This window comes from Drosophila teissieri, chromosome 2L (assembly GCF_016746235.2).
Source record: "Drosophila teissieri strain GT53w chromosome 2L, Prin_Dtei_1.1, whole genome shotgun sequence".
NCBI lineage: Eukaryota > Metazoa > Arthropoda > Insecta > Diptera > Drosophilidae > Drosophila > Drosophila teissieri.
In genome coordinates, this window is record NC_053029.1 from 17,894,597 (window position 1) to 17,920,165 (window position 25,569).

At 42.6% G+C, this 25,569-nt stretch overlaps 6 protein-coding genes across 16 annotated transcripts; 2 read left to right on the plus strand and 4 right to left on the minus strand.

Annotated features, from left to right (window-relative positions):
* Positions 1 to 3,166: 3,166 nt before the first annotated feature.
* On the minus strand, positions 3,167 to 7,491 carry LOC122626510 (TATA-binding protein-associated factor 2N). Of its 6 annotated transcripts, none has more exons than XM_043806795.1 (5): positions 7,474 to 7,491; positions 4,907 to 5,417; positions 4,775 to 4,844; positions 3,920 to 4,345; positions 3,167 to 3,458 (listed from the first exon to the last, which is right to left on the minus strand). In XM_043806795.1, the coding sequence occupies exons 1-5, from the start codon at positions 7,489 to 7,491 to the stop codon at positions 3,254 to 3,256; spliced, it is 1,230 nt and encodes a 409-aa protein (XP_043662730.1). In that variant the 3' UTR covers positions 3,167 to 3,253. The 6 variants fall into 6 exon arrangements, with proteins under 6 accessions (XP_043662730.1, XP_043662728.1, XP_043662734.1 ...); XM_043806793.1 differs by having other exon boundaries at positions 4,733 to 4,844; XM_043806797.1 differs by having other exon boundaries at positions 3,427 to 3,484.
* Positions 7,492 to 8,991: 1,500 nt separating this feature from the next.
* Positions 8,992 to 15,196, minus strand: LOC122611848 (chondroitin sulfate N-acetylgalactosaminyltransferase 1). Its single transcript, XM_043785199.1, has 5 exons — positions 15,061 to 15,196; positions 10,430 to 11,497; positions 10,158 to 10,294; positions 9,792 to 10,094; positions 8,992 to 9,732 (listed from the first exon to the last, which is right to left on the minus strand). The coding sequence occupies exons 2-5, from the start codon at positions 11,466 to 11,468 to the stop codon at positions 9,589 to 9,591; spliced, it is 1,623 nt and encodes a 540-aa protein (XP_043641134.1). The 5' UTR covers positions 11,469 to 11,497; positions 15,061 to 15,196; the 3' UTR covers positions 8,992 to 9,588.
* Positions 12,148 to 15,067, plus strand: LOC122611853 (synaptobrevin). 4 transcript variants are annotated; one of them, XR_006325564.1, is made up of 5 exons: positions 12,148 to 12,286; positions 12,552 to 12,608; positions 13,369 to 13,703; positions 13,990 to 14,206; positions 14,680 to 15,067. XR_006325564.1 is itself a non-coding variant. In XM_043785206.1 (4 exons), exons 2-4 carry the CDS (start codon positions 12,562 to 12,564, stop codon positions 14,754 to 14,756), a joined length of 459 nt encoding a protein of 152 aa, XP_043641141.1. In that variant the 5' UTR covers positions 12,148 to 12,286; positions 12,552 to 12,561; the 3' UTR covers positions 14,757 to 15,067. The 4 variants fall into 4 exon arrangements, 3 of the variants coding, with proteins under 3 accessions (XP_043641141.1, XP_043641143.1, XP_043641142.1); XM_043785206.1 differs by lacking the exon at positions 13,990 to 14,206; XM_043785208.1 differs by lacking the exon at positions 13,990 to 14,206 and having other exon boundaries at positions 13,438 to 13,703.
* LOC122611852 lies at positions 15,131 to 16,733 on the minus strand. Of its 2 annotated transcripts, none has more exons than XM_043785205.1 (6): positions 16,575 to 16,730; positions 16,303 to 16,472; positions 16,085 to 16,235; positions 15,869 to 16,015; positions 15,682 to 15,819; positions 15,131 to 15,557 (listed from the first exon to the last, which is right to left on the minus strand). In XM_043785205.1, exons 2-6 carry the CDS (start codon positions 16,413 to 16,415, stop codon positions 15,339 to 15,341), a joined length of 768 nt encoding a protein of 255 aa, XP_043641140.1. In that variant the 5' UTR covers positions 16,416 to 16,472; positions 16,575 to 16,730; the 3' UTR covers positions 15,131 to 15,338. The 2 variants fall into 2 exon arrangements, with proteins under 2 accessions (XP_043641140.1, XP_043641138.1); XM_043785203.1 differs by having other exon boundaries at positions 15,132 to 15,557; positions 16,303 to 16,497; positions 16,575 to 16,733.
* Positions 16,734 to 16,970: 237 nt separating this feature from the next.
* On the plus strand, positions 16,971 to 18,409 carry LOC122611851. The gene is made up of 5 exons (XM_043785202.1): positions 16,971 to 17,187; positions 17,253 to 17,397; positions 17,454 to 17,579; positions 17,639 to 17,788; positions 17,850 to 18,409. The coding sequence occupies exons 1-5, from the start codon at positions 17,060 to 17,062 to the stop codon at positions 18,150 to 18,152; spliced, it is 852 nt and encodes a 283-aa protein (XP_043641137.1). The 5' UTR covers positions 16,971 to 17,059; the 3' UTR covers positions 18,153 to 18,409.
* A 491-nt stretch (positions 18,410 to 18,900) lies between these two features.
* LOC122611850 (histidine decarboxylase) lies at positions 18,901 to 23,808 on the minus strand. Of its 2 annotated transcripts, XM_043785201.1 has the most exons (8): positions 23,352 to 23,737; positions 22,218 to 22,796; positions 21,870 to 21,979; positions 21,647 to 21,700; positions 20,690 to 21,383; positions 20,210 to 20,355; positions 19,927 to 20,155; positions 18,901 to 19,616 (listed from the first exon to the last, which is right to left on the minus strand). In XM_043785201.1, the coding sequence occupies exons 1-8, from the start codon at positions 23,377 to 23,379 to the stop codon at positions 18,901 to 18,903; spliced, it is 2,556 nt and encodes an 851-aa protein (XP_043641136.1). In that variant the 5' UTR covers positions 23,380 to 23,737. The 2 variants fall into 2 exon arrangements, with proteins under 2 accessions (XP_043641136.1, XP_043641135.1); XM_043785200.1 differs by lacking the exons at positions 18,901 to 19,616; positions 19,927 to 20,155; positions 20,210 to 20,355 and adding an exon at positions 23,788 to 23,808 and having other exon boundaries at positions 20,572 to 21,383; positions 23,352 to 23,587.
* Between the last annotated feature and the right edge of the window lie 1,761 nt (positions 23,809 to 25,569).

Sequence of the window (25,569 nt, forward strand, 5' to 3'; positions counted from 1 at the left end):
TTGGCACAGTATAAAAGACCGATCCGATCGGCATTGCGGCACAGTCCAGTGGAAAGTCCCAAAGAGTTACGACCTCGGTCCGAAGATCGCTGAGCCGCCACCGTTGCTGTGGCGGCCTTAGCTGCTAGTTAAAGTTCAATTAAAGATAATTAAAACTTCGCAATGCTGGTCCAACCCATGGAAATCTGTAAGTACTCGACTGGTGAAGTAATCGATGGAGAAGTGCAACAGCTTGTTTCCCTTTCGCAGAAATACTACCTAAATACTTACTTAAGTACAAGAAGCATCTAAAAGCACTGAGCAATTGTACAAAGCAATCGGCAGAAATATCTACAGATTAAAATGTATTAAAATATTCTACATCCATCTGTGAAAAGTACATTACGATAGTAGCACCGGGAACTAAAATGCAACTGGTATTTAAGTTATTCCTGCGAACAGAAAACCAATGAACAAGAGACTCAGCTGCAAAATACTGTATGATCGCCGTATAAATAAATACAGAAACTTTGTGACACTGCACACAGAAAAAAAAGACTAGAGAAAACCAACACGGAAAAGTCACGCGCTAATGGACCTATTACAAAATGGAAACATTCAATCAAACAACCAAAAATAAACAAAAAACAATCATTTAAATGATAAACCGTCGACTTCTGCAATTTTCGCTACTCGGTCTAAATTACTACATATACCCACTAAGGATCCGAAAATTCTCTTGATCCCAATAAGAAATCCAAGTGCATAACCAAATGTCACGATGGTAGACCTTCCAAGCAAACTTCAAATATTTCTATACTACAAAAAATCTACCAACAACCAGATTTTCATTTCTTGAACATTTTCACGATAATCAACGCAACTATCAACAAAATAGCATCTTCCAGCGTTTAATACAAATATGTTTTCCGGGTTTAAAAACGAAGCTTAGTTTTAAATTTATTCGTGCCTTTTTAGTTTCCTAATTTGCTCATTTTTTGTTGTGTTAATGTTTTTTGTTAAAAAAATTTAAAAGCTATAAATTTGTTGGTCTAACAATATCTCTGATTAAGGTTTCCATTTCATTCAATTTGTAATTAAAGGGAAGACATTTAGGAAAGCTTACTCAATGTATATTGCCAATAGCAAGGCGTGTTTTTGTTGCAAAGAGATTATTTATACGCGAGGGCCTTGAGCTTAAAAATTCTGATTTTGTTTCGATTTTCTTGTTCTATTTGATTTAAAAACTTTTTATTTCAGTTTTATTTATTTTATTCAAAGATACGTGCTTTTAATTTTTTAAGATTCATAATTTTGGATTTGGTAAGTGTTTTCTTTTATTATTTATATATGTTATTCTTATAATTTAGTTCTCGTCTCTTTTCATTTATTTTTTGAAAACAATTTTCACTCAATTATTTAATTTTTTTTCTTCAATAATTATTTTGGTTTAGGACCTCTAATATTGGTTTATTTTTATTTCACCGCTTATTATTTGATTTATTCATTCTTTTAAGTTCTCTTTTTTGACTGTATATTTAAGTTACAGTATAATTATTTATATTTAAATATGTATTTGATTATTTTTTAAATATACGTTTGTTTATTATGATTGCCTGGCATTTTTTAATATGTTGTTCAATTTTTATTTTGTATTTATTTTTTTTAAATTCTTTAAATTTTAATCATCAAATATTGTGTTTTAAAAATTTTTTTTTTTTTCATCTTCCGTATATTTTTTTGGTTTATAATTTATCACTGTTGTTTATTTTGTTGTGTTCACTTTATTATTTATTTCCATATATTGTATTATATTTTTACAAAGGTTTTTAATTTCTTGTGTTGTCCCAGTTTAAATGATTCATCTTGTTTTCATTTATTTTCACGTTTTATTATCTTATATTTTTATATATGGTATATTTTATTAATTGAGTACTTATATTCGGTATTTAGTAATAGTTTACAGTTTAGTTTAAAAAGGTTTATTTTTGTGACATTAAACTTTGTGTAGCTTAATTTTTTTATCTTTTATCATCATTATTTTTTTTAATATTATTTAGTTGATAAGATTATTTTATGCAATAACTATTTGGTAACAAATATTTTGGTTCTGATTTTTTTCTTTTAATTATTTATTTTATTATTATTTTTTTGTATCAATATTATTAAAAATATTTTTTTTGTGCATTGTAATTCATGTTTTCCTTTTTATATTTGTTGTATAAACGCATATTCAGTCTATTCTATTGATTATTGATTTTATTATTTTTTTTGTATCAACAATAATTATAAATATTATTATTTTTTCAATGTTTTCCATTTTTTATTGTATATAGAATTTTCAGTTTATTATTTATAATTTTTAAAGAGATTCTTTTAAATTAAGTTTAATGGTTTGTTTGTTTTGATTTTTATTTATTTATTTTGAGACACCAATTTTTTTTAATTTTCTTGTATTCATATATATATATATTACTTCTTATTTTGTTTTTTTTCTTTGTTTTTATATCAATTGATTGCAATTGATTTTTTATTTATTTATTTTGAGACACCTATTTTATTTTTTCAATTTTTTTTTATATACATATATGTACATATGTATATCAATATTACTTTTTATTTTGTTTTTCTTTTGTTTATATTTCAATTGATGTATATTTCAATTGATTTATTATTAATTTATTTTGAGACACCTATTTATTTATTTTTTAAAATTTTTTCTTTATATATATCAATATTTATTTTTTTTCGATTTTCTTTTGTTTAATCAATTGATCTATATTTCAATTGATTTTTTATTTATTTTGAGACATCTATTTTATTTTTTCGAATTTTTTCTTTATATACATATATCAATATTACTTTTTATTTTGTTTTTCTTTTCTTTATCTTATTCGTTTCATTGTTTTTTAAATAAAGCTCTGGGTTTCTCAATAGAAATTACTAAATAAAATGAAAAGTGAATGTATTACCTCTTAGTAAAGCACTTGAACAATAAAATAAACTCTGTTTCCATATGAAAACGTCGCCTTATTTTTATTTCCTTAAAAATAAAATCACTTCTTGAGGATCTTAGAAAATTGTTTATTTGAGCAAAGCTGTGCCACACATAAATAGTTTCTTTGGAGACTTAGCTTACGATTACACATAAATACGGACGGTAGGTTACTCAATGCCCAGCCACGCCCACCGGGGGCCCGGGTGTCTCTCCCAGTCGCTGCAGTGCATCCGTCCCTGGATTCGGACTTGGATATGGTTCTGCGTCCTTGTCCAGTTACTGCTCAGCTGCGCCGGAACTTCCCTCGGCAGCTGTCTGGGCAGCTGGGATGGGCATGCTCTGGCTCGCAGCACCACCACCATTACTTCCACCATTTCCGGCGGCATTCGCCGTGTTTCCTGGGCCATCCGACGGAGTATCCGCGTCCCGTTCGAGCAGATAGCTAACGCCTAGAGGACGTGGTCGGCCACCATAGGAAGAGCTACAAGGGGCGACAAGAGGGCAAGCCTATCTTAATGCTGTGACCGATTCCGAATCCGACTCCGTGCGGGAAACGACTGTGGGTGCACTCAGTATCAAATAAATAACCTCATGTGTACAGGAATACTTCTACCTCAAGGTAATTATTCTGAGAAAAGTGACGCAAGTTTCTTAAATGTATGAATGTTTTACTTTGGTAGCTTTCTAAATGCATATGTTAAGTGTGTGGTTTACTTGAATTATACGAGTAATGCTTTTAAAAAGTTTTAGTATATTGAAATTGAAAGATTTAAAAAAACTCCTTTATTACAGAAGTTGAGTTTAGAAAAATCAGATGAATTCATATAAGACAAAGCTATTTCTCAGGATAATTGCACATTGAATTCCCTATTCGCAAGGCCACTTTATTTGTCTGAGTGCATTGATGATGCTGTTGCAGGGGCAGCACCCACTGCAACTTACCTCTGTGCATCCCGCTCCCTGTCCCGTTCCCGCTCCCGCTCCCGACTGCCGCCGCTGCCGCTGCCGCTTGAGCCGCTACTGCTGCTACTGGCGCTGTTGCTGCTGCTGCTGCTGCCTCCGCCGCTGCCACTGCTGCTCCCTCCGGCCTTGTCCTGGTCCCCCAAGTAAGTCCAGCTGCCGGGACCCCCTTCCGAGCCCAGGGCATTGGAGTGGCCGCCCACTCGTGAACTGTCGCTTCCAATGGCAGGTGAGGTGACCTTGAAGCCACCGGCGTAGGGACAATTTCCGGAGATGCGTCCGCAGGGCGAACTCATTGAGGAGGAGGGTCGAGTGTAGGAGTAGCCATTTCCTCGACTCCTATCGCTTTCATCCTCGTCGGTGGCAAAGTAGTAGCCACGTCCGGAGTTGTCGAAGCCGGACTGTCCCCTGGATCCGTTCGATGTTGTTGGGCAAGCGGATACGGAAGCGGTAGTCGGTTGGGAGTCAACGGGGCGGATACGGGATTTTCGGGCGCAAGTTAGTGAGTGCATTTGCAGTTGTTGAGGTGCATTTCGGATTGGTTTTTACGATTGGAATTGCCAGCCGTCGAACGTCCGCAGTGTCCACAGTGTTGTTGTAGTTGTAGTTGTAGTTGTGTGGTGTATTGTTCATGTTGTAGTTGTACATGATGTTGGTGTGGTAGTTGTTGTTTGCGTGTTGCGTTTGTTGTATGAAAGTAGAGAGTAAAAACAAAAGGAACTCAGAGATAGGAGCCGTAGAGATACACGGATAGCTGACAACATGGATGTATAACACAAAAGAGTGCGACGATACCTGTAGGTTTCATCCCAAGGGCGATAGTTGCGAAAATCATACCTGGAGTAGTAGCGATCGTACGGATCGTAGCGATCGTAGCCGCCCGTCCTCGAGCGGTCGTAGTAGCGATCTAAAAGGATAATTACGGAGATTTTTCTATCGATCGATTTAGAATAGCGAACATGAACATACCTCTGGAAGAGCCCTCGCTGTAGCGATCACCACTGTAGTAGCGATCCCGGTTGTCGTACCCATATCCGCGTTCCCGATCGTAGGATCCTCCATAGCCTGATCCTCCATAGGCAGATCCTCCATAGCCAGATCCCCTTCTATAGTCATCGTAGCCACGCCCCTCGTAGCGATCGTACGTCCTCGGAGTATAGCGGTCTTCGTAATAGCGGGAGCGATCGTAGTAGCGATCGTAGTCCCGATCCCTGCTGCGATCATCGTAGCCGGAGTAGTACCAGGCACTGCTGCGCGTGTCGTCGCCCGTTCGACTGGAGTATCCACTGTAGTACCGATCTCGATCCCGATCCTCGTAGCACCTCACGCATCGCGACTGGCGGCTCTTGCCTCGGAGCACGGAGTCGAGGATTCCAACGCTCGCTGTAGCCAGCTGCTGGTCCTTGGAGTCCCCACCGGAACGAGCTTCCGGTCCTGTCACCGCTGCCTGGACACAGACGAGCAGCGCCAGACAGGATATCTATACGGACATATGTGTAACACAATGTAAATTTAGTTTCATCTTTTTTATAATTATTTCAAATATATATTTTGTTATATTGTTATTCTTTTCTTTACTAATAATCCTCAGGATCTTTATTTATAGTTTATATATATATTATATATAAGTTTCTATAAAAATGATTGGTATCAATTAAAGGAACATCATTATGCTCAACTCTTTATTTGACTGCATTTAACTTGCACTTTTTATTATTTAATGATTAAACTTAAGGACTTAATGCACTTGTTGGTTAGTCAACAGCTTTAGAAAAGAACAGCATAATCAAATGTGATATAAGCATAAGTGCTTTGATGATTTGCGCAGCCCCGATTCGAATGATTTTACTGAAGTAGTTCTAAAGCCACAGATAAGATCTTTTCGAAGCACTCAATTAAGCAGATATGTTCTGTGGGTAATAGGTGATTTGGCGTATGGAAAACCAAAAGAGAGCGCGATCGCCATTAGCTGATTGGCTTTAATTGCCGCTGAGTGCCCGGCCTATCGCAATCGGCTGAGCTGGGGAATCAGCCAGCCAATGCATATCTCACGGTTCAGCGGCCAACTGGGCCAAAACAGAGTGCCCCATGGCAGCCTCCGAGCGTAATTGAGGAGGGCTCGGAGCCAGGCGCCCTCCGCCCACAGATGAACACCACTAAAACGGACGACAACACCGTGTGGCCAGTCGGCGTGAAATATGATCAGCTCCCCCAGCGATTATGCAATGGATTTCGGGCCATGCCAGAAGTATGTGGCTCGGCACCAAGTACTCGGGGTTGGCCACATAGCATTGACATCATTTCAGAGCCCGGCTCATGGCTGCATGAATCAGATTTGGGTTCCGAATCGGAATCGGAATCGGATTCATAACTCCAGTGGAACACGCTGAAGCCGAAAAAGTCGAGAATGGCCAGCCCGGGCAGAGTTAATCATGGAAAATATTTTGCTAGCCGCGCTGGCCGCCACGCTTTGTTAGCCAAGCATCAGGAACAACTTCCGGCCAGGCCGATGGTGTTGGCTTTGGCATGTGGGGAATGGATCGCCGTGACTTGTCACTGACTCTGGCCAACTTCATTAGAATAATTATATTTCGAACGAGTACCGAAAGGTGGGCATATGAATGTGGCAAATTGTTTCGCTGAACGCCGGTCGTTGCCATCGAAAGCGTATGAATGGGCTTTTTCGGGGCTCCAGTAGATTCGTTTTTTTGGTCTGCCCAAATTTACATAACGTAATCGTAATATTTCGGGGGTTGCATAATGGGTTCTACGAAAGTTGCATAAGACTTCACCGGGGTCAGAATAAGTTTTGAGTCCCACGAGTAAACAGAGCTGAGTTGGCAGGGGGATGAATATGCATCAAATACGTACCGCCTATATTAAACTTTTGTTATAAGAAATCTCTTTTCAAAAGAAGAAAACAATAATTGTCCGAGTCTGATTTATGTTCCATTTACAAAAGGCTTTTGAAAATATCATAGGGTATATTGATAATAACAGGAGTACGCTCTTGAGATGTATTTAAAGTAGGTTTACATGGGATATTGTGATACAACATATAGGGTGGTTATATTGTATTTGCAATAATTAGTCATTAAATTCACTTTTTATCGAAGTAATATATTGTCTAAGAATAAAGAAAAAAAATTCTGATGTTATGCATGTAATAACAAACAGAGATCAGTAATTTTGAGAGTAGTTCAAATATGTTAACGTTGAAAGTTAATTGAATAAAAAAACCCTTTGTAAAGTTAACTACATACAGAAAAAATTTAGAACATTAAAGCAGACATAATAATTTAGAAATAGTTTAACTAAATTAACATTTTCCAATTTTAAAAGAAAAATTGGCAATAAGGAAAATCCGCTTTTACGATGGTTTGTTATAAATACGGTTCAGATATTAAGGATACCTCTGAGGTGATAAGCTATGGAAACATCCTGTTGATGCAAGCCACAAAATATCCCAAAAATGTATCACTAAGTTTTAGGCCCTAATCCAATCCTCTGTAGAATTCCATCGGGTTCGAACTCACCAACATTACAGCACGCATGGCGTTCCCTCGTCACTTGGCTGCGAATCCACCGAATCGATCACAAATTTAGCACCAGGCACGCGTTGTGCCTTTCCAATTGGGGGTGAGCCGAGGTATCCTTTCACACTGTATCACAACGAGCCAAAGCTTCTCGAACTGGCGACAGACCGCGAATGATGTGGTCGGAACCGATGGATCCGTATTTATCTGAACTCCAACCCGAGCTGTGCTTCTGCCCGAGCCGAGAGCACTGAACCGCGATCCCAGCCCCGGATCATCGTGGCTATTAGAGGTGGCTTGGCTTTCGGTGGTTGGGCTGTTGACGGCTGTGGTTCGCTGGTATTTGTGGCCAGGGTGTTGGCAGCCAGTGTTTTCAGTTTTAGGTTTTTTGGCTTGGGACGGGACGTCGATTTGTCACTTCGCCTGCTCCAACACCTTGGGGCGTGCTGTGCTCTCGTTTCATGGTCAGTTTGGCTTTCGGAGAATGACGAGGAGGATGTGCCCAAGAAACGCCTTGATTGTCTCATCGAGAAGCGAGCTAATTATGCGTCTGTTGCGTAATGCCCCCAGAACACTCCTGTGAAATTATCGCGGATTATTCCGGCTTCTCGGCATTTTAGTGACTAAGATCTCAGCATGACTCTGGGTCTCAGCACGAGATTAGCATTTCCACCGGCAACTGGAACAAAACACTTTTCAGCGCTTACATAAACCGCGACCGTGATCATGAAAAGACTTTCCACCTGAAGACGTCCCAAATTAGGAAACATTGTGCAGTCTGCCAGAGACTTGTAATACCCTTAAAGAAATTTAAGATGAGCCGCAATGGTCAACCAGAAAAATTTATTTGAATATGCAAAAATATACTTCTGGAATGCATTATTTAAGAAGAATGCTAGTTTAAAGTCATTTGAACCAAATAATTTGTAATTATTGTTTGCAAAATTGGAACAAGGCTGCGTATTTTAAGCTACCTAAAAGATATATTATACATTTTAAAAAACTATGTATATTTAACATCTGACTCTAGAAAATAAACACGTGGGCTTGAAAAAATCTATTTATTGAATTTGTACTTAGATATTCTTTCATGCCTAAATTATTTATAAATGTATAGAACTACTATGAAAACTAAGTTATTAAAATTAATTATAGTTTCTTTTATATATATGCTTCTTTCATTTATTTTATTTTCCAAAGAGTTGTAAAAGTATTTTAATGTAATTTCGGGATCTTGGATTAAAAGGACCGTTATATCAAATCAATTTGCTGAAGAAGGTTCTCAGCTATCGAGCATGACAAATTACCCCGCCAAAAACTATTCACGCAGTGAAGGTGAGTACATCCGAGGTATGGAAGTGGCGCCACGGATCACCTTCTTCGTCTGCATGCTCACTGAACCCCAGGCAAAGGTCGTTGGCATTGTCCATAAAGAGCACAACCCACCGGCGAAAAAACAACAACCAGGCGACAAGTTTAATTAAACGATTTAATTTAGTTTTTACAAAGCGCGCAACAATCTGGCGGAGTTGCTAGGCTCAGTTTGAGATACATATTCGATATGGTACTCGTAAATATATATAATATTTTCTTGGGCTTTGGAGATTGCATCTAGTTCGCTTCATGGAAGAACAACTTGTGATGTGTATGTGTACAGTGCGATTTGTCCTCATCTTTGTGTTTTGTATGTTTGTGTGGCTCCCTCGAGGGCGCAATAAGATCAACAATTAAGCTAATTCAACGATTCTGCTAAATACGAGTTATTGTCTCAAGTTGTACATACTTTATGGCCTACAGTAAGTACGTGTGTTTGCATGTGTGATACAGTAGTGGCAGTGCTCTGTTCAATTGAAATAGATTTAAAAACTGATTAACTGAAGCACACAATAGATATCACAATATTGTATATTCTATCTAAAACAAGACGTAAAGTTAATAATACTTAGCTGGCAATAAAAATAAAATCACACAATTGTATAATAAAACGGAATACATAAATAATCTGAACTGAGTAGAAAATCCTAGATATTAAAACCATATCACTGCTCTCCTCCTTTCACACACTCTTAGATAGAGAAGCCAAGCGATTGGGGATACGTGGGGGATAGTCGAGTATCAAGATGAGATCTTTGCCGCATTAGCCGCGGCTATATCATCCCGGAATGCCAGGAATCCTAGTTGGGCGTGCGAGGCCTCGTTCAAAGCCCTCGATCGAATGCAGGCGCGGTACTGATCGGCGGTCAGGGAGCTGGAGCAGATCTGTAAGGCGGAGAATTTGGTAGTTCCAGTGGGTTAAAATTGGATGGGCACAACAGTACCTTGGTGTGCCAGCGGTGGAAGATTCCCGGGTCGGTGGCCCTGATTATCTTGATCTTGGATCGAACATACTTTCGGTACAGCATCACATCCTCGCCGCCCCAGCCTACGATCTCCTCCTCGTCGAAGCCGCGCACCTTTAGGAAGTTCGAGCGATACTGGCAAGTCATCCCGTAGCCAAAGTCCCGCCAGAATCCGGTGTCCCTCGAGATCACCAGCTGCTCCTCTTCGCTGGGCAAGGGCTTGCCCTGCAGGGAGTACACCACATGCGGATTGTACAGGCTGAATACCACGGGGTAGTAGACCTAAGCATTAAAAAGAGGTATTAATGTATTACAAATATATTTGGAAATAGCTCATATATTCACCTTCTTCCCAGGCGCGGTGTTCCAGCGACAGCGCTCCAGGAACTTGGTCGTGAACATGATGTCCACGTCGCACATGAAGAGCAGCACGTCCTCCGCAGCAGGCTGAATGTGCTCTGCTCCCAGTCTTAATGCTTTGGCTGCAAGCAAGACGACTATTACTATCTACAAATATTATTAATGCAAACATGCAAGCTCAACTAACACCAAATAACATTCATATAAAAAGAGCCAAACGATGCAAAGTAAAAATTTAGATATTATATTAGCCGTACCCCTACTGAAAGTCTCATTGAGTGCCAGAAACTGAGTCCTCGTGGATCGCCCAGCCAGGCTCTTGGCCTGCCCCAATCCGCTGGTTCCGAAGTACACCACAATGAGCTCCAGCCGCCGATCCTCGAGCTTGGCGAACATCTGCAGGAAGCTGCGGAAGCTGTGCAGGCGTCCAGCCAACGGCAGTATCACGTGGATTACGGGCGGACTGTGAGTTGGAGGGACACTACCACTATCCACGTTGGGAGGCAGCTCCGATAGCTGCACCGTTTGCAGAGGAGCAAATGGTCGCATGACCAGGGCTCTCCGCACAGGACTCGCCTGGTGCTTGACACTCTGGAAGTACAGCTCGTACTGGGTGCCCGTGGTGGGTTCATTGCGGTATATGCCCTCGATGAAGTCGTCCAGGGTGTATTTGATCACATCCGAGGAGTAAGCCGCTGCTGAACCAGCTCCCTTGGCTCGTATCCTCGCTGAGTGATTCCTGTTCAGGCTCTCCAGCGCTTTGTTTACTGCCTCGATGAGGTCACGTCTTCGATAGCCGATGGGCTTCTCCACCACGCGCTTTCCCAGGCCCAAGTCGATGGGATATACCCGGGTGAACGTGAAGTGATTGTAGGGTATCAGCTCGTACTCGTTGTTCAGCGGCAGTCCATGTAGAATTTCTGCGGCGCCCACCTGCTTGCGAATGTAGCTGCTGCAGTCGTAGTGGTGACCCAGTGGAGCGGTTGGTGGCCCCACGGTGGTTTCCTGCAACTGAAGACTGCCATTGGATGGCTTGGCAGTACTGCGGTTATTCTGCAGAAAGAGGATTTGTGTACGGAGCGCCAGGACTTCCTGTTTCAGACGCTCGATTTCCGCCTCCCGCTCGCTTAAGGTGTAACTGAACCCGCTAGATTCGCTCGGATTATTGGCTTGAGATTCCCTCGTCGTCAGTTCATCGAATCCGCATTTTGTGAGCACCACAATGGAGGCGCCTGTCACCAAGGCGAAGAGCAGCAGGAGCCGCAGCAGCAACTTGGACACCAGGGAGTTATGCATTTTCCATAGTTCCTTGCCAGATTGTCAACCTTTAAAAATAATGTAATATATTTTTAATTTAGTTTTCTATTTTAAATATATGTAGTATGATATATAACGACAATTTTTGGCCCATACTTTTTATTTAGTATAATTATAATAATAAAGCACCTTTAAGTTTCTTTCACAACTATTGGCAGAATAAAAATCGTTATATATTATTCATTACAAGCTAGTGACGAATATACAGTCGCTCCAGTGATTAATATTCTACATGGCATTCGAATTCTACATTAATATTACATGTTACATATACATGGCTTGGTAGAACAGTTTCGTGGTTCTGGTCTTTGCTTTAGCATTATTGTGCTATTAATATTTTCCCCTGATCACTAGTAAAAATATTAAATTTAGGTTTGAACAAAAAACTTCGATCTCAGCTTACGCATTTCTAATCTAAGTAATAAAATATATCTACTTAAATTACTGTTGTAAATTTAGTATACATCAAACTACGCCTGCAACGAAATACATTAAAGAACAAGTGCAATTGCTTATATCCTTAGCCTCCCACTTGGAATTAAACACTATACACTAAATGTACCAATGCAGGTTTTTTATAAGTTGAATAAATTTAAATATGTTTATTTACAAGGGGTTTTCCGTGAACATCGATAGTATCGATAACGTATCGGTTCGGTTCCAGCTCTAATAGTTCAACGGTCACACTGATCACAAGCTGATATTTCTATAAAAAAATAGAGCTATTTAAAAAGCAGCCGCAGTTTTTCGTGGAAAACCCGAAATACACAGCAGTATTCTACAGGCACATTGTCAAGGTGAGTGCTCGGGGTGGTGGGTGGCTGGGGGTGGTGGTCCACCCATGTAAACAGCGTTTGTTGGCAGTGCGGCATGCAACAAGTTCTTTTTTCGTGTGGTGGTGATGGCATTTCTCTAAATCGAGTGATTCATAGGCCAAATAGATAAGGTGTGTGCTGCGTTTTGTTTTCTTTTCTTTTCGGACCTGTAATCTAAACAATTCCAGGTGTGTGTACGGTCAGACATCCAATAAAGGCCTTTCTCTGCTTCACTTTCTTCCCGCAGCAACTTCGCAATGGAGAACAACGAAGCCCCCTCCCCCTCCGGATCCAACAACAACGAGTAAGTGGTGGAAATCCATCGAATCAACAGGCTCAGCGCACAAAAGCGAGGAAAATCCCATCGCGTGACGTCATCTGACTCAAATGGGGCACATTAATCCGGAAGTAGTCTTCAGGCTTCACTTTCCGACCTCGGAATACCTTAAACGTCATGCCGTTAAAGCACTAGCTGCAGTTGTAGTTGGAAGTCAATTAGTTCTATTGAAAACTTTCAGTTAAGTTGGGATAGCGTAGTCAGCTGATATCTTGTTTGGAATATTAACGTTAAATGGCAAATCCTATTGTATCGAATATCAAAGAAGTATTACTTATATTCGATACAAATTGTAAAACATTTGGCAGTAGTATTATTCAGAAGGGACTATGCGTAATAATCCCTTAATCATAATTGCTTACGATACATACATAAGTATGTTTCATTTAACTTCCGTGGAAAACAAATGAATGTTTCTCATTTCATTGTTTTTGTTAAACATCACATTATAAACAGAACAACACTTAAGATTGTAAGGTTTTATTATTCTGATTAACGACTAAAACGTGCAAACCTATACGAATTTTGAGAAGAAAGAAAATATTTATAGGACCCAAATCCCATTATTAAAACTTGAAAGGTAAATTGGTAGAAAATAATTATAGCGATAATGTGTGGCGTATATCAGCCTTCAAGACTCATGCGTTTGTGCGGTGCAGCTTGATGATCCATCTGCTGCTCTTAATAAGTGTAAGCATCCCCCACAAACACACATAATATTGTACAGTTTTCCCGTACTTCCGCCACCGCCGAACTCGAATGACAACTACAATCAATTTGGGGACCATCAAATCAGGAACAACAATGCGGCCCAAAAGAAGCTGCAGCAGACCCAGGCCAAGGTGGACGAGGTGGTCGGGATTATGCGTGTGAACGTAGAGAAGGTACTGGAGCGGGACCAGAAGCTATCGGAGCTGGGCGAGCGTGCGGATCAGCTGGAGCAGGGAGCTTCCCAGTTCGAGCAGCAGGCCGGCAAGCTGAAGCGCAAGCAGTGGTGGGCCAACATGAAGATGATGATCATTCTGGGCGTGATAGCCGTTGTGCTGCTCATCATCGTTCTGGGTAAGTTGATCGACTTTAAACCGCTTCGGCTTTAGCCTTTTGCTGGTGCTTCTGGTTGCGGTTTTTCTCGATCAGGCTAAAGATCAGTAGTGTAGCTAGGTGGCTGGTTTGGTTGGTATTGTTATATCTATAACGCAAGTCGACGCCCTGCAAACGCCCTAATCTTGCTCAACCTGTGGTTTCGGTCCTAACAAGTTGTCCATTTTGCCCGCAGCTAACTAATCCAATAACAGATACTCCTACCCGTACTGATGAAAACCCCTTGTGAATTTCTGTTTACTTGCAGTGTCGCTTTTCAATTGATACAATTAAACACACACTTACAGAAAAACAAAAGTAAAGCCTACAAAAATCATGTAATTCCGTTTTCCAATCAGCAAAGTTAAGGTTCAAATTAATCGTTAAACACGTTTGTGAACGTGTACTGGCTCCCAATATATACACCTTAAATTGTATATTATATTTTATAAAAGTCTTAAGCTAAGCAACTCGAAAGCTCCAAGGTAATTGTTGTTTTTGTGCCTGTCCTAAGTGTTAATTATCATTATATTTGTTTAGTCTGTAGTATGGGAAGATTAGAACCTTCATGTCGTACGTGTGTTAACTATAAACTTCATACATCTGTGTGTAGTAGCAGCACTGCTATTAAGAAGTTAAATATAATTATATTTGTAGTGCAATGTTGGGGCACTGTTCGTTGAAAAAAAAAAAAACATTTTAAAGTCATTTCAAACTTATTCAAATTAAACGCGCGTTAACTTTGATAACAAGAGATAAGATAATATTCGGGAAAATATAAGCTGACGATAATTAATAAATATATCCAAGAATCTTTCAACTAAACGCATTGAATAATGTTTAGACGCCCTAAAAAGGGATTTCACATAATTTCGAAAAGTTTCTGGACAGAATATGAGGTTGAACTCGTTGAATCTGATAAACGCATAGTTCTGACACTGTTTATTTCCCTTTTTAGTGTCCGTGTGGCCATCTAGCAGTGACAGCGGCAGTGGTGGAGGAAACAAGGCCATCACCCAAGCGCCACCGCACTAGAGCCTTCTAGGGAGTGAGGTAAACACTTGGATACGAACTGGAAAAGGACCAAACAAACACAACTGGGACGGAAGGCTTTCTGGTCTTTTCGCGCAATAAGAGAAGGGGAGAGGAAAATCAAAAGAATAACTTACTAAAATTGCGTCTAGCATATATTTAACCAGAATGTAATTATTAAATCTTAATGATAAACAAACATTTTACGTGTTGTAGCCGAGACCAGAGGTCCCCTTAATGTGTATTGCATATATACAATTATATATACGTGTATGTCATCCAATTAAAAATACATCATGCCACCTACACTTAAACCGATCCCATGAAGTCCATTGGAGTTTTACCGAAACGTTTCGCGGACAGAGCCATTTATTTACATTCAGCGTTTTTGCTTAAGATGCGCGTGCCAAGAAAACAGCTATCGATTTTCCGGCAAACCGAATCGAATCACGACGACAGCAGTCGCGCCACTCAGACCAACTTGCCCCATCGACATCGAGCAACTGACCAATTGCCACAGACACAGCCTCGTCTCGCGTAAACATTCTGTCCCAGCTGTTTCGATAGTCCACGCATGCGTCCCACTCATTCGACGTCCTTCCGATAGAACAGGAACACGAATATTTCATGAATGTCCGCGTTCCATTCCATCAGTTCTATAAACGACGCAGTCGTCCACACGTAGCCCATGTACAGGGCAAAGCAGTTAAGGTAGTACAGCTGGCCGATCAGAATGTAATCCGCCTCCGACTCCTGGCGGTAGAAGTTCGGCCTTCGCATGGAGGCGGCAAAGACTATGACGAACTGCGGGCAAAATTGGAAGAATACTGCGTGATTATTTTAAAAATTATTACCCTGATTGAAAAGATGCTCTCAGCACCCTAGGAAAATAGGTGTATTCGTTTCGATTCGTTTCCCTGAGGCTTACCACGCTCGAGAGAATAGTGTATACCAGCAGGGTAGGAAACTCGATGATAACACGCTTCATCTCGGCACACACGATGATGCCAAAGCAGGTGAGTACAAATATCCGCTCGCTCCACAGGATCACCTTGTGCCGGGAAGTCTGTGGCAAAGGGGGTAAGTGACGGTGGGCCAACAGGTTCATCACTTACGAAAAGGCCTTTATGGTGTTTCACCGCCTTATTCCCGTATATCACACTGATGATCATCATGAGGAAGGTTAGGAGAATGGACAGGATGAGGCTTACGTAGGGGGCTCTTTTGGCGGGCTTCATGATCGACAAGGTGTTCACCTCGTACTGGAGATCAGAAAAGGGTCATTCGAAAAGGATACCATCAGTTGAGATCATACATATACTCGTACTTACCGTCCAGAGGCCCGCCAATACCCGTACCCACATAGGCTTCTTAGCGATGATGTGGTAGAAGAATCCGTAGAGCTGGATGGAGAGGAAGCTGATGACAAACTGCACGAGACTGAGGTAGTAGCGTTCCCCGAAAAATTCCTTGAGGGGTGAGCTGAACAAGGAGATCCATTTAAAGGACTGTCAAAAGCCGCAGGGCAGGAGCAAGGACCACTACTCACATCTCCATGGCCACCGAGACCTGAATCTGTCCGATGACCAGCATAATTATGGTTACTCTGTATGTGGGTCCCACCCAACTCTTTTGGCGCGGTGGGGGGTCTTCGCGCAACATATGTACAGACGCTCTAGGTCTGAAACTGATTCTGGAGTGGCTGGTTTCGATTCACATCTAAATTTATGAGGAAAACATCAAACTATCAGAAAAATAAATGCCAACTGTTCTGCCCGCCAGCGGCATCGCGGTAGGTGGGAGTTGGACGGTAATCGTTACCTTCCGGTGGGTTTTGTGGTGTGGTGTGAAATGACCAGCAAAGTACGGCCATGTGGTAATTTGGCGGATCCCGATTGTTGTGTAACTGACTAACTCCCATTTTACATTTTGCAAGGAATGCTTTTGTATTCTCTGAAAGCATTCCTAAAAAACCTGAGATATCTATGTTCTATGAAGTCGGACTTGAATTTCCTGAAAAGGTTTTTGAAATCAATCCAATATGATCCTCTAGAAAAGGGTTTGTATTGCCCAAGAAAGCTTGTGCTTGCTTTTAAAATGTTACTGAACTTTTCCACGCTTGATAATTTGTAAATCGAGCATATTGCCAATATACATCCATCTTTGTTCAGAGTGCGCACATTTTATCTAGCGAGCCTCACATATCAGAGTGGCCTGGACTTCTCCATTAGGTTTGAGATTAGTTATCGTTTGTTACTGTATTCCACGATTCTCCGACACGATACCCGGGCCACGCCCACACCGCCATGGAGGACCGCCGCCAGAGAATGCGGGCGTATCAGCGGGCCCGCCGGAAGTTTGCCTGCGTCGTCTACATGGTGACCATAGCCTGGATGGTCCTGGCCCTCCTGCAGTGGCTGCTGGTCAGCCTGATGTGAGTTGGGAAGTTGGAAAGTTGGAAGTGAGTTGGGGTGCTATGTGCAAGCTCTGTTCTTTCAGATCGGACATAAGCGTGGCCTTTATAAACTTCTACTGGATTAGCGTGATCTTCTTCGCGCTGGCCATGGTGATGGTCACGCTGTTCATATTCTTCGAGAAGATCCGCTTCATCATTGGCCTCAACTGGCTGATCACCGTGCTTATAGTGAGTATCCTTCGAACACGCGCTGTCTGATCTTCCACCTGGAATCCCTTGGCTAGGTGGAGTTTGTTATAGTGGGTATATTTGCTCTGGTGGCGAGGTCTCTTTGGGAGGACATGGTAATGTGGTTCTTCATCTGTGTGTTATTGGTCTTCGTGTTTGTGCTGCTGGGATCCATAATACCAGTAAGGATCTTGATGTACGAGTATATCTGCTTTTTTAGCTTGACCTTACATCTTCCCAGCACGATCTTACATTGGACGTTGTAATACTTTTTGTAATGGCCTTTATTTTCCTGATCGTCACCGTATTCTTTGTCATGATGCACATTCTGATTGACATGCCGTACTCCTTCGTGGTATTCCAGATCTTCATCAGCATTATAGTGCTCTTGGTAAAAACGAAAAAAAAACGTTTTGCTTGTGAGCCATAAGGTGATTGTATATAATCCTTAGTTCGTGATGTACCATGCCCAGACGATCAATGGTGGACGCTTTGCCGAGATGCGACTGAACGATCACCTGCTGGCCTCGCTCATCCTCTTCCACGACTTCATCATCATCTTCCTGCTCACATTCTATGCGCAGATTGTCTACCGGTTCGCTTCGAAGGGCGCGACAACCACGGGAACTCCGTTGGAAGGCAACTGGGTGCAGACGACACCAGGTAATGGCGATGGCGCCGTGGAAGACAATGACGAGGGTGGGTCGAACTCAATGGGCAGTGAGAACTCTCCTGGTGGCCTATCACCAGGCTAGGGGAGCATTGTATTCCTCTAGTGACAAAAGGACTATTTGCCTCCACTTGGAGATCGAGTGCACCAAAATTTCATGCAGCATTATCGACATGACTTGTAATCCGTGTCAATGAAAGGCCGATAATTACTTTACGGACAAATTTGGTATCCTGAAGACGTCAATAAACTGTGTCTATACAACAAAGTATCCAAAAGTGGGCTTAGGGGAGCATATGTTGCCTACAATAAAACAGATATTTTGCTTGTGTTTAACTAGAACCTTGAAACTTTAATCACACTGAAATTGATTATACATGGAGATACATATGTAAGCCGGTAAGTTTACGAGTTTAAGTCTTGACCGATTGTTAGCTTAAAATAGGAAATTCACTGTAATGGGCATGCATATTTTGTAGATTAACGTACGGCACAACATTGATTGGAATTACGATTGATTGCATTATTGATTGATTGCACAGCAGCGTTTGATGATTTACCCTTCTCCCCAATCACAATTATATATATACATTGAACTGAGGTGTCAACTGATACTTGAATATTAGGCGGAAAGCTGGACAAACTGCTTTTAAACTAAAATTTAGGGTCCAAATAAAATATCTAACTTTAGACTGAAAGCTAAACAAATTATATGTATAGTTGTTTCATTAAGTACTTCTTTGTTGAACTATGTTTAGTTAGAGAAAAAAAGATCATATAAATAAGTAATTCTTAGTACAGTAAAACATAATATGGGAATGTTAAGACTGTCTCTAAAGCGACTCCATCGATGAGGTGGTCGAACAAACGGTGGCATCCGAGTCGCTGCCCCGCTCCCGCTCCCGCTCCCGCTGACCCTCCCCAAGGCCATGGGCGGAGAGCATCGGCTGCGAGGGGGATGCGAAGGACAGCAGAAGTGGCGTCACCAGTTCATCCAGGCTGCTCAGGGGCGTGGGCGTGGGGGTGGCTCCGCCGCTGAGACTGCTGCTCTCCGTCGAGGAGTTGTTGCCCAGGGACTGGGACTGCGAGGAGTAGCGCTCCAGCAGCAGCTGGCTGAAGGTCTTCGCCGGCCAGTCCGGATCCTCCAGCGATTCCTGAGTGGGCGTGGCCAGGGGCGTCGGCAGGCGGAAGATGCTGCTGCTGAAGGAGGCACTGGTCTGGGCGAGATTCTCGAGGGGCTCCAGAAACCGCTTGCCATGGTAAACGTTGCAGGTGGTGACCGGGGTCAGGAGGCTATCCACGGACACGGTGACATTGCGATTGGGCAGGGGCGTGGCAATGGGCATTGAAAGATGGCTTTGACTGGGCACTGCGCACAAAGTAATGGGTCGGAATCGGTTGACTGGGGAGGACCGCGGCGAGGATTGGGTGAGAGAGTGGGTCAGTGAGTGGGAGCTGGAGCTGCAACTGCGACTAGGAGTGGATAGGGAGTGGGCGTGCTCGGGAGTGGGAGCATTGCTGGACCTGCACAGTGACAGCAATTCAGTTTCTAAAATGAAATGAAATTACTGAATGGTTAGTAGGAGTTTCTAAGGCATTGACCAGTAATGCCGCATTGACTAATTTTAAACGACCCCTTCATTATCAATTCGCTTGAAAGTGTTTCTTGTGCAAATGTATTACACCATGTCCTTTATCAGCGTGTTGACTTGGAATGTTATGTTATTTATAATTGGAAATTACACTGTTTATAAATTGTCAATCGACACCACTGGTCTGATTAATGCAAGAGTTTCTCAATGGCTGACTAGCTCTGGCGATATAACTAAAAAGCCGACTACACTACCTGGGCTTCATACCTTCCGGCGACTCCTCGTTGTCCTCCTGGATGCTGGCCTGCCTCTCTGAGTTTGCCTGGGCCGCGGAAGTAGTGCGGCCATAGGAGTTGGTGGTGCTGGTGCGAGTGGCTCCATTGCCGGCGTCCAGGGTCGTCTGAACCACCACGTCCATGTGGGAATCCAGAGAGAACTGCTTGCCCGACATGAGGATGCCACGCACACGTCGTCTCATCGATGGCGATTCCTGGTGCTGGAATACCGTAAGTCCAAGAACTGGGTGCCTAACTAAGCCATATCGACTTACCGCTATCCGAACACCGGCATAGGTTTTGGCCAGGAACTCATCCGCATCGAATATGGCCGCAAAGGAGCCGTTAACCACCTTGGGCGAGAGCGGAGAATTGGAGAGCAGAAGACTCGAGCCGAAAGCTTCGTTCTTCTCCTTGGTTTCTGCGGGGTAACAAGATGCGATTAGAAGACGACTTTGAAAAACGAACTGCCTTGGTTGAAAACGAGACCACAATATCCTACAAGAGTTTTCCTCTCTGCTTAACTCCGATACAAATATATTTATAAATAATAACAAAGAAAACTGCAAATCAGAAATCTGAAAAATACAAGCAAAGCTCAACCGTATATTAGAAAAGCCAAATAAGCGATCTCGGGTGGATCGGAGTGCATAAACAAGCTGAAAACATGAACAGAAACGGAAACAGGAACGGAAACAGGAACGGGAACGGAAGTGGAAGCGGTGGCTACTTGAGACGGTAGGCCTTGCGTTTACCCTTGAGATAGACGCGGTTCGAGATTGTGATGTTCATCTCCTCCAGCACAGTGGAGGCCACCTGCCGGATCTCCATCCAATCCTTGACGATATCGTCCAAGGTCGTGTGCGTCGAGGTGATGGCGAACCGGATGACATACTGTCCCTTCAGCGACGAGGGAATGCAGTGAAGGTTGCCGCGGTGATTCAGCCTCTTCAGCAGCTTCTCGGTGATCTCGTTATCGCCGCGGATCCGGAATACCACCAGTCCAAGATGCCTTTTGGCGGGCAACTCGAAACGGTGGTCAGCCAGGACGAGGGCCTCGAACTTCTGCGCCAAACGAACGCCTTCGCGGATGTGGCGCTGTAGTCCTTTGATCCCGTAGGATCGCAGCACGAACCACACCTTCAGAGCGCGGAATCGGCGACTCAGTGGTATCTGCCAGTGCATGAAATCGACTGCCACTCCAGAGTTCTCGTGCTGCAGATACAGCGGCTCCACGTTGAAGGTCCTGTGGACAGCGGTGCTATCCCGAACCCACAGTGCGGTGGCATCGAAGTGCACCATCAGCCACTTGGACGGATTGAAGGCTATCGAATCCGCCCGCTCAATGCCTCGCAGCCAGGTGCGAAACTCCGGGCAGATGAAGGCGCTGCCAGCGTAGGCGGCGTCCACGTGGAGCCACAGGCGGTGCTCCGCGCACACGATGCCAATCTAAGGGAACATAATCATATCTTTTTAATCTCTAAAATGCATTGCTTCTAAGCACTTTGAATGACAAATGGAGCATGGGGATTTTAAAAGAGTAAACTTGTTATTGCTAGCTTGAACATTTGCCTTTTTTGTCTCAAAAAGGCAAATGTTGCTTGGTATTAAACTAGTCATTTTAAAATATATAAATTAGAGTTTTGTATGTCACTGGTAAATGGCCAGTTAAGTAATTCTTATTTTCTTGTAATTATTTCCCGAGCACCCACCTCCTCCAGGTTATCGAAGCTGCAGCTGCCAGTGGTGCCGAGCGTGGCGCAGACCTAAAAATAAACCACCGCAGGACACTTAAATGCTGACATGTATTAATTGGCTCCGGTGGGAGTCGTGAATCTGGGGTCTCCAGTTGGGAGTTGCGAGTTTGGAATCAGAAAACAGGAATCAGCTGGCTGCGGAGGGCGGGCCAATTAATTTTGACAGACTGCCACTCACCCAGAAGGGGACCAGGCCCTGCTTAATGTCATCCTCGATGGCCTCGCGCAACAGTTTGCCGCGCATCGCCAGGTCCTCATCCGCCTCGATGTACCGCATCCGCACGAGTCCTGCGGAGCAAAGGAGTGGGAGGTGGCTTAAACTGTAAGCGGCTTAGACAATGAAGTTAACTATGGTCGAGTGAGGCGACCACTAGATAGAAAGCTTGAAAATGTAGATCATACTTATTTCGGTGTGTTAGTATGTATGTTTTTTACCAGAATGGAATGCAATCAGCTCAAATGATCTCCTAACAATCAATTACCACGAAACAACATAAAGGAAGTTAAGCAGTCAGGTTAAACCCACCAATAAGCGCTGCCTTCTCCACACTGGAGTGCGCCTGATCGGAGCAGTAGGCCACCAGCCGGGCGTTGATCTCCGCATCCTGGTAGCCAGGATGTCGCTCATGGAATCGCTGGATTGCCCGAGTCCGTCCCGCCAGCAGACAAACAAGGGTAGCTTCACTCGCAGTGGTCTGCAGCACTCCGCCGCCCTGACTTTGGGAGCTCAGGTGGAGAAAGGCGTCCGGCAGGCCGATCATCTTGCCCAGCCAGTTCATCACTATGATCTCCAGTTCGGTGCAGGCCGGCGAGCTTGCCCAGGTGAATCCCAGGCAGTTAATCGCATCCGCCAACATGTCGCCCAGTAGGGAGGGCATGGAGTTGAGGGCCGGAAAGTAGGCGTGCATGTGGGGCGACTGCCAGTGGGTTATGCCCGGCATCACGATCCGCTCCACATCCGAGAATATTTTCGGCCACGGTTCTCCCTCGATTGGGGCGGACTCCGGCAGTAACTGGCGCATATAGCCGGGACTTACATCCGGAAAAACCCGGCGTTCCCGGATGTTCTCCAGATAGTCTGCAATATAGTCGACCATCTCCTTGCCTGTAAATGGAAATACAATTTTAGTTTGTAGCTTCGATTGATGTTGCATTATTTATAATTACTATTAAAAAAAAATATATGACTAATAGAGAAAATCCAATTATGGCATTTAAGATTTGAAACCATTTTAGATATTATAAATAATTGATGAACTGGAAAAGTGTTAATGTGTTAATAAAACAAACATGAAAATAAAATATTATATACTAACCATTTTTAGATTATGTGAACCACAAGTGTGTTATAAACTAACAATTGAAATTATTTTGATGTTCAGCAAAAAATAGTGAATAAATAATTGCCACACGCTTTGAGCAAAAGCAGCCATGTAAGCTCGGAAATGTCAATAGAAATTGATTTGAAAATATGATACTGCATAGCTGGGATTTTCTCCGTGTGTGGGATTTCAATTACGGGAAACGAAGACAAACGGCCGGGGCAAATCCGCCTTGGGCCAATCAAATATACGGCCCTTTGGATGGGATTTCCATCCGGTATTTACTTACACGCGTCTGCCGCTGTGCATTTTATGGCCCAGATTTGGACAGTACTCACCCCTTTGGCGGTATTCCTTGAAGTCCATGGTGCAATCGCCTCACTTAACTGATACTGATGCTGACGTAAATACTGTGCAATTGTCGCACGCAATCAGGGCTTGTAAATGTATCCTCAGGCGTTTCGTTTCGCAATGAGTTTGGCCTAATCCTGTTGGACTCTTGCTAGGCTAGCTCCATTTTTCGGGGACTTGTGCCAAATTGAAATGCCGAATGGGAACGTCAACCGTCTGACCGCTGGTGGGAAATAGTAAAAACAACGGAGAACAATATAATGGAATTGAAACTTGTGCACTTCCGATGTTGTGGGGCTTCTGGCGTTCGCTGGAAGTGGAAATGACAAGAAAAGCGCTTGGAAAAGCTATGAAAACGCTAACAGCTGTGAAAATACAAGGGTGCACCTCCGGCACTGGAAGGGTTCGAACCCGATGGGTTACCTAATTGCGGCCGTAATAATATTTGTCCTATAACTAGGGCTTTTGGGATAGCGCCGTGCTTTTATAGACCTGGCCGGAACCAATTAGGTTGTTGGCAACAAACACAAATCCGATCTGGCTGTGGGATGTGTTGGCAAGTTGTTGGAACATGGAGCTCCCTAATTGGCCATCCCATAGATGGCACGAAATTAGGGGTGTAACCAAGGGGGATGCGCTCGGATCGCCAGCTGATTCCCAACAAAATTCCGTTTAAATTGGAAAGCACCCTCTAATTGTTTATGCTTGCTGACTCGCATAGCTTGATTATATTTTAAATACCGCAAATTAACTATATCTGCAGCGATCTGCAGCGCGTGCACCCATCCTCCAACTGCATTTTGTCATGCATTTAGAACGAAGAAAACATGAACTCAATTCATCGATGAAAATCAAATTAAATGGTTGCCGTTTCACAAATAATGTTGATAGTCATAGAACAGCAACATTGTTGCTGTAAATGCATTTTTAGATATCTAAAGAATTTAAAAAGTATGTTAGCGTTCACTTTAAATTATCACAGAAAATCCAAACAACCACAAGACAATCTGGTTACATTTCATCTGGTTATTAATCATTTACACCGGATATCACTTTTTATACTTCAAATTATTTTATTTTGATAAACACTTTCCGATAAACTTGTGCACTAAAATTATAGTATTTTAACACTTTTTATATATGTTGGGACCACAACTATTTCATTACCAAGTTGTAAAAGTTAGAGTTCAATTTACCAAGCACAAGACTCGAATCCAAGTCGAACTGAATGGAATCAGAGTCAAACAGGACCTATTTATACCCGGAAACTGTTGCTCTTCCGATGTCAAAACGAAGGACAAGCCAAATTAAATTGCTATTAGAGAGCAGGATGGCTACTTTCCTAGAATGGGGGAGGACAACAATAAGCTTAGAAAAAAGCGGTGGTTTGGTTGCAGAACTTTGAATACTCCTTTAAGATATACATTTATGCTAAAGGACATTAATGTGTTTCTAAATTAACATGTATGCATATACGTATATATTTGTTTAAAATACTGGAATATGTAGATATATTATATAAAGTCTTTTTTAAAACATTCGTAAAATATTTAATGACAAATAATTGGCTATTTATGTTTAAGTTATTTTATTGATTATAAAATTAACAATGGATGACGTGTAGCAATCAACATTTTTTCAGATATTTTATCTTTTCGTTTCGCATACTTCCCTTCAAAGAGAAAGAGCATACTAAACGGCAACAGGCGGTTGTGAAACAAAAGGATATTGAGCACGAAGCAGGATGAAGAAGCCACGGAGGGAGAAAGGAAGGGGGAAAACAACAGCCAATGGAAAGAGGTGTCCTTTGGTAGGGAAACAAGTGGACTAACCAATCGGATTGCAGCAGACGCAAATGGCATCAACAGGCTGTCAACCAAATATGTATGTACGTTCCTCATTTCCTAAGTTTTGTGAGCTCAGTGGTAAGTACCCCATCTGGCCAGATTAAAAAGAAATTCCCCAGGGAAACGAAGAATATGAAGAAAGCATAAAAGCCGAAAATGTTCGAAACTTATATTAGCTGGAAGCCCGCCTTAAAACGCCAAAAATGATCAGAAGCAGCAAATCAGGCCCCCGTTCCCCGCTCATTACACACTTGTTACAAGGGAATGGGGCAGAAGGCAAAAGAGAGAAGAAGGGGAAAGAGGGAGAGCACGAGGTCAATGAGCTTTGTACTCGTCTCGAGACTCAGGAAATTTCGAC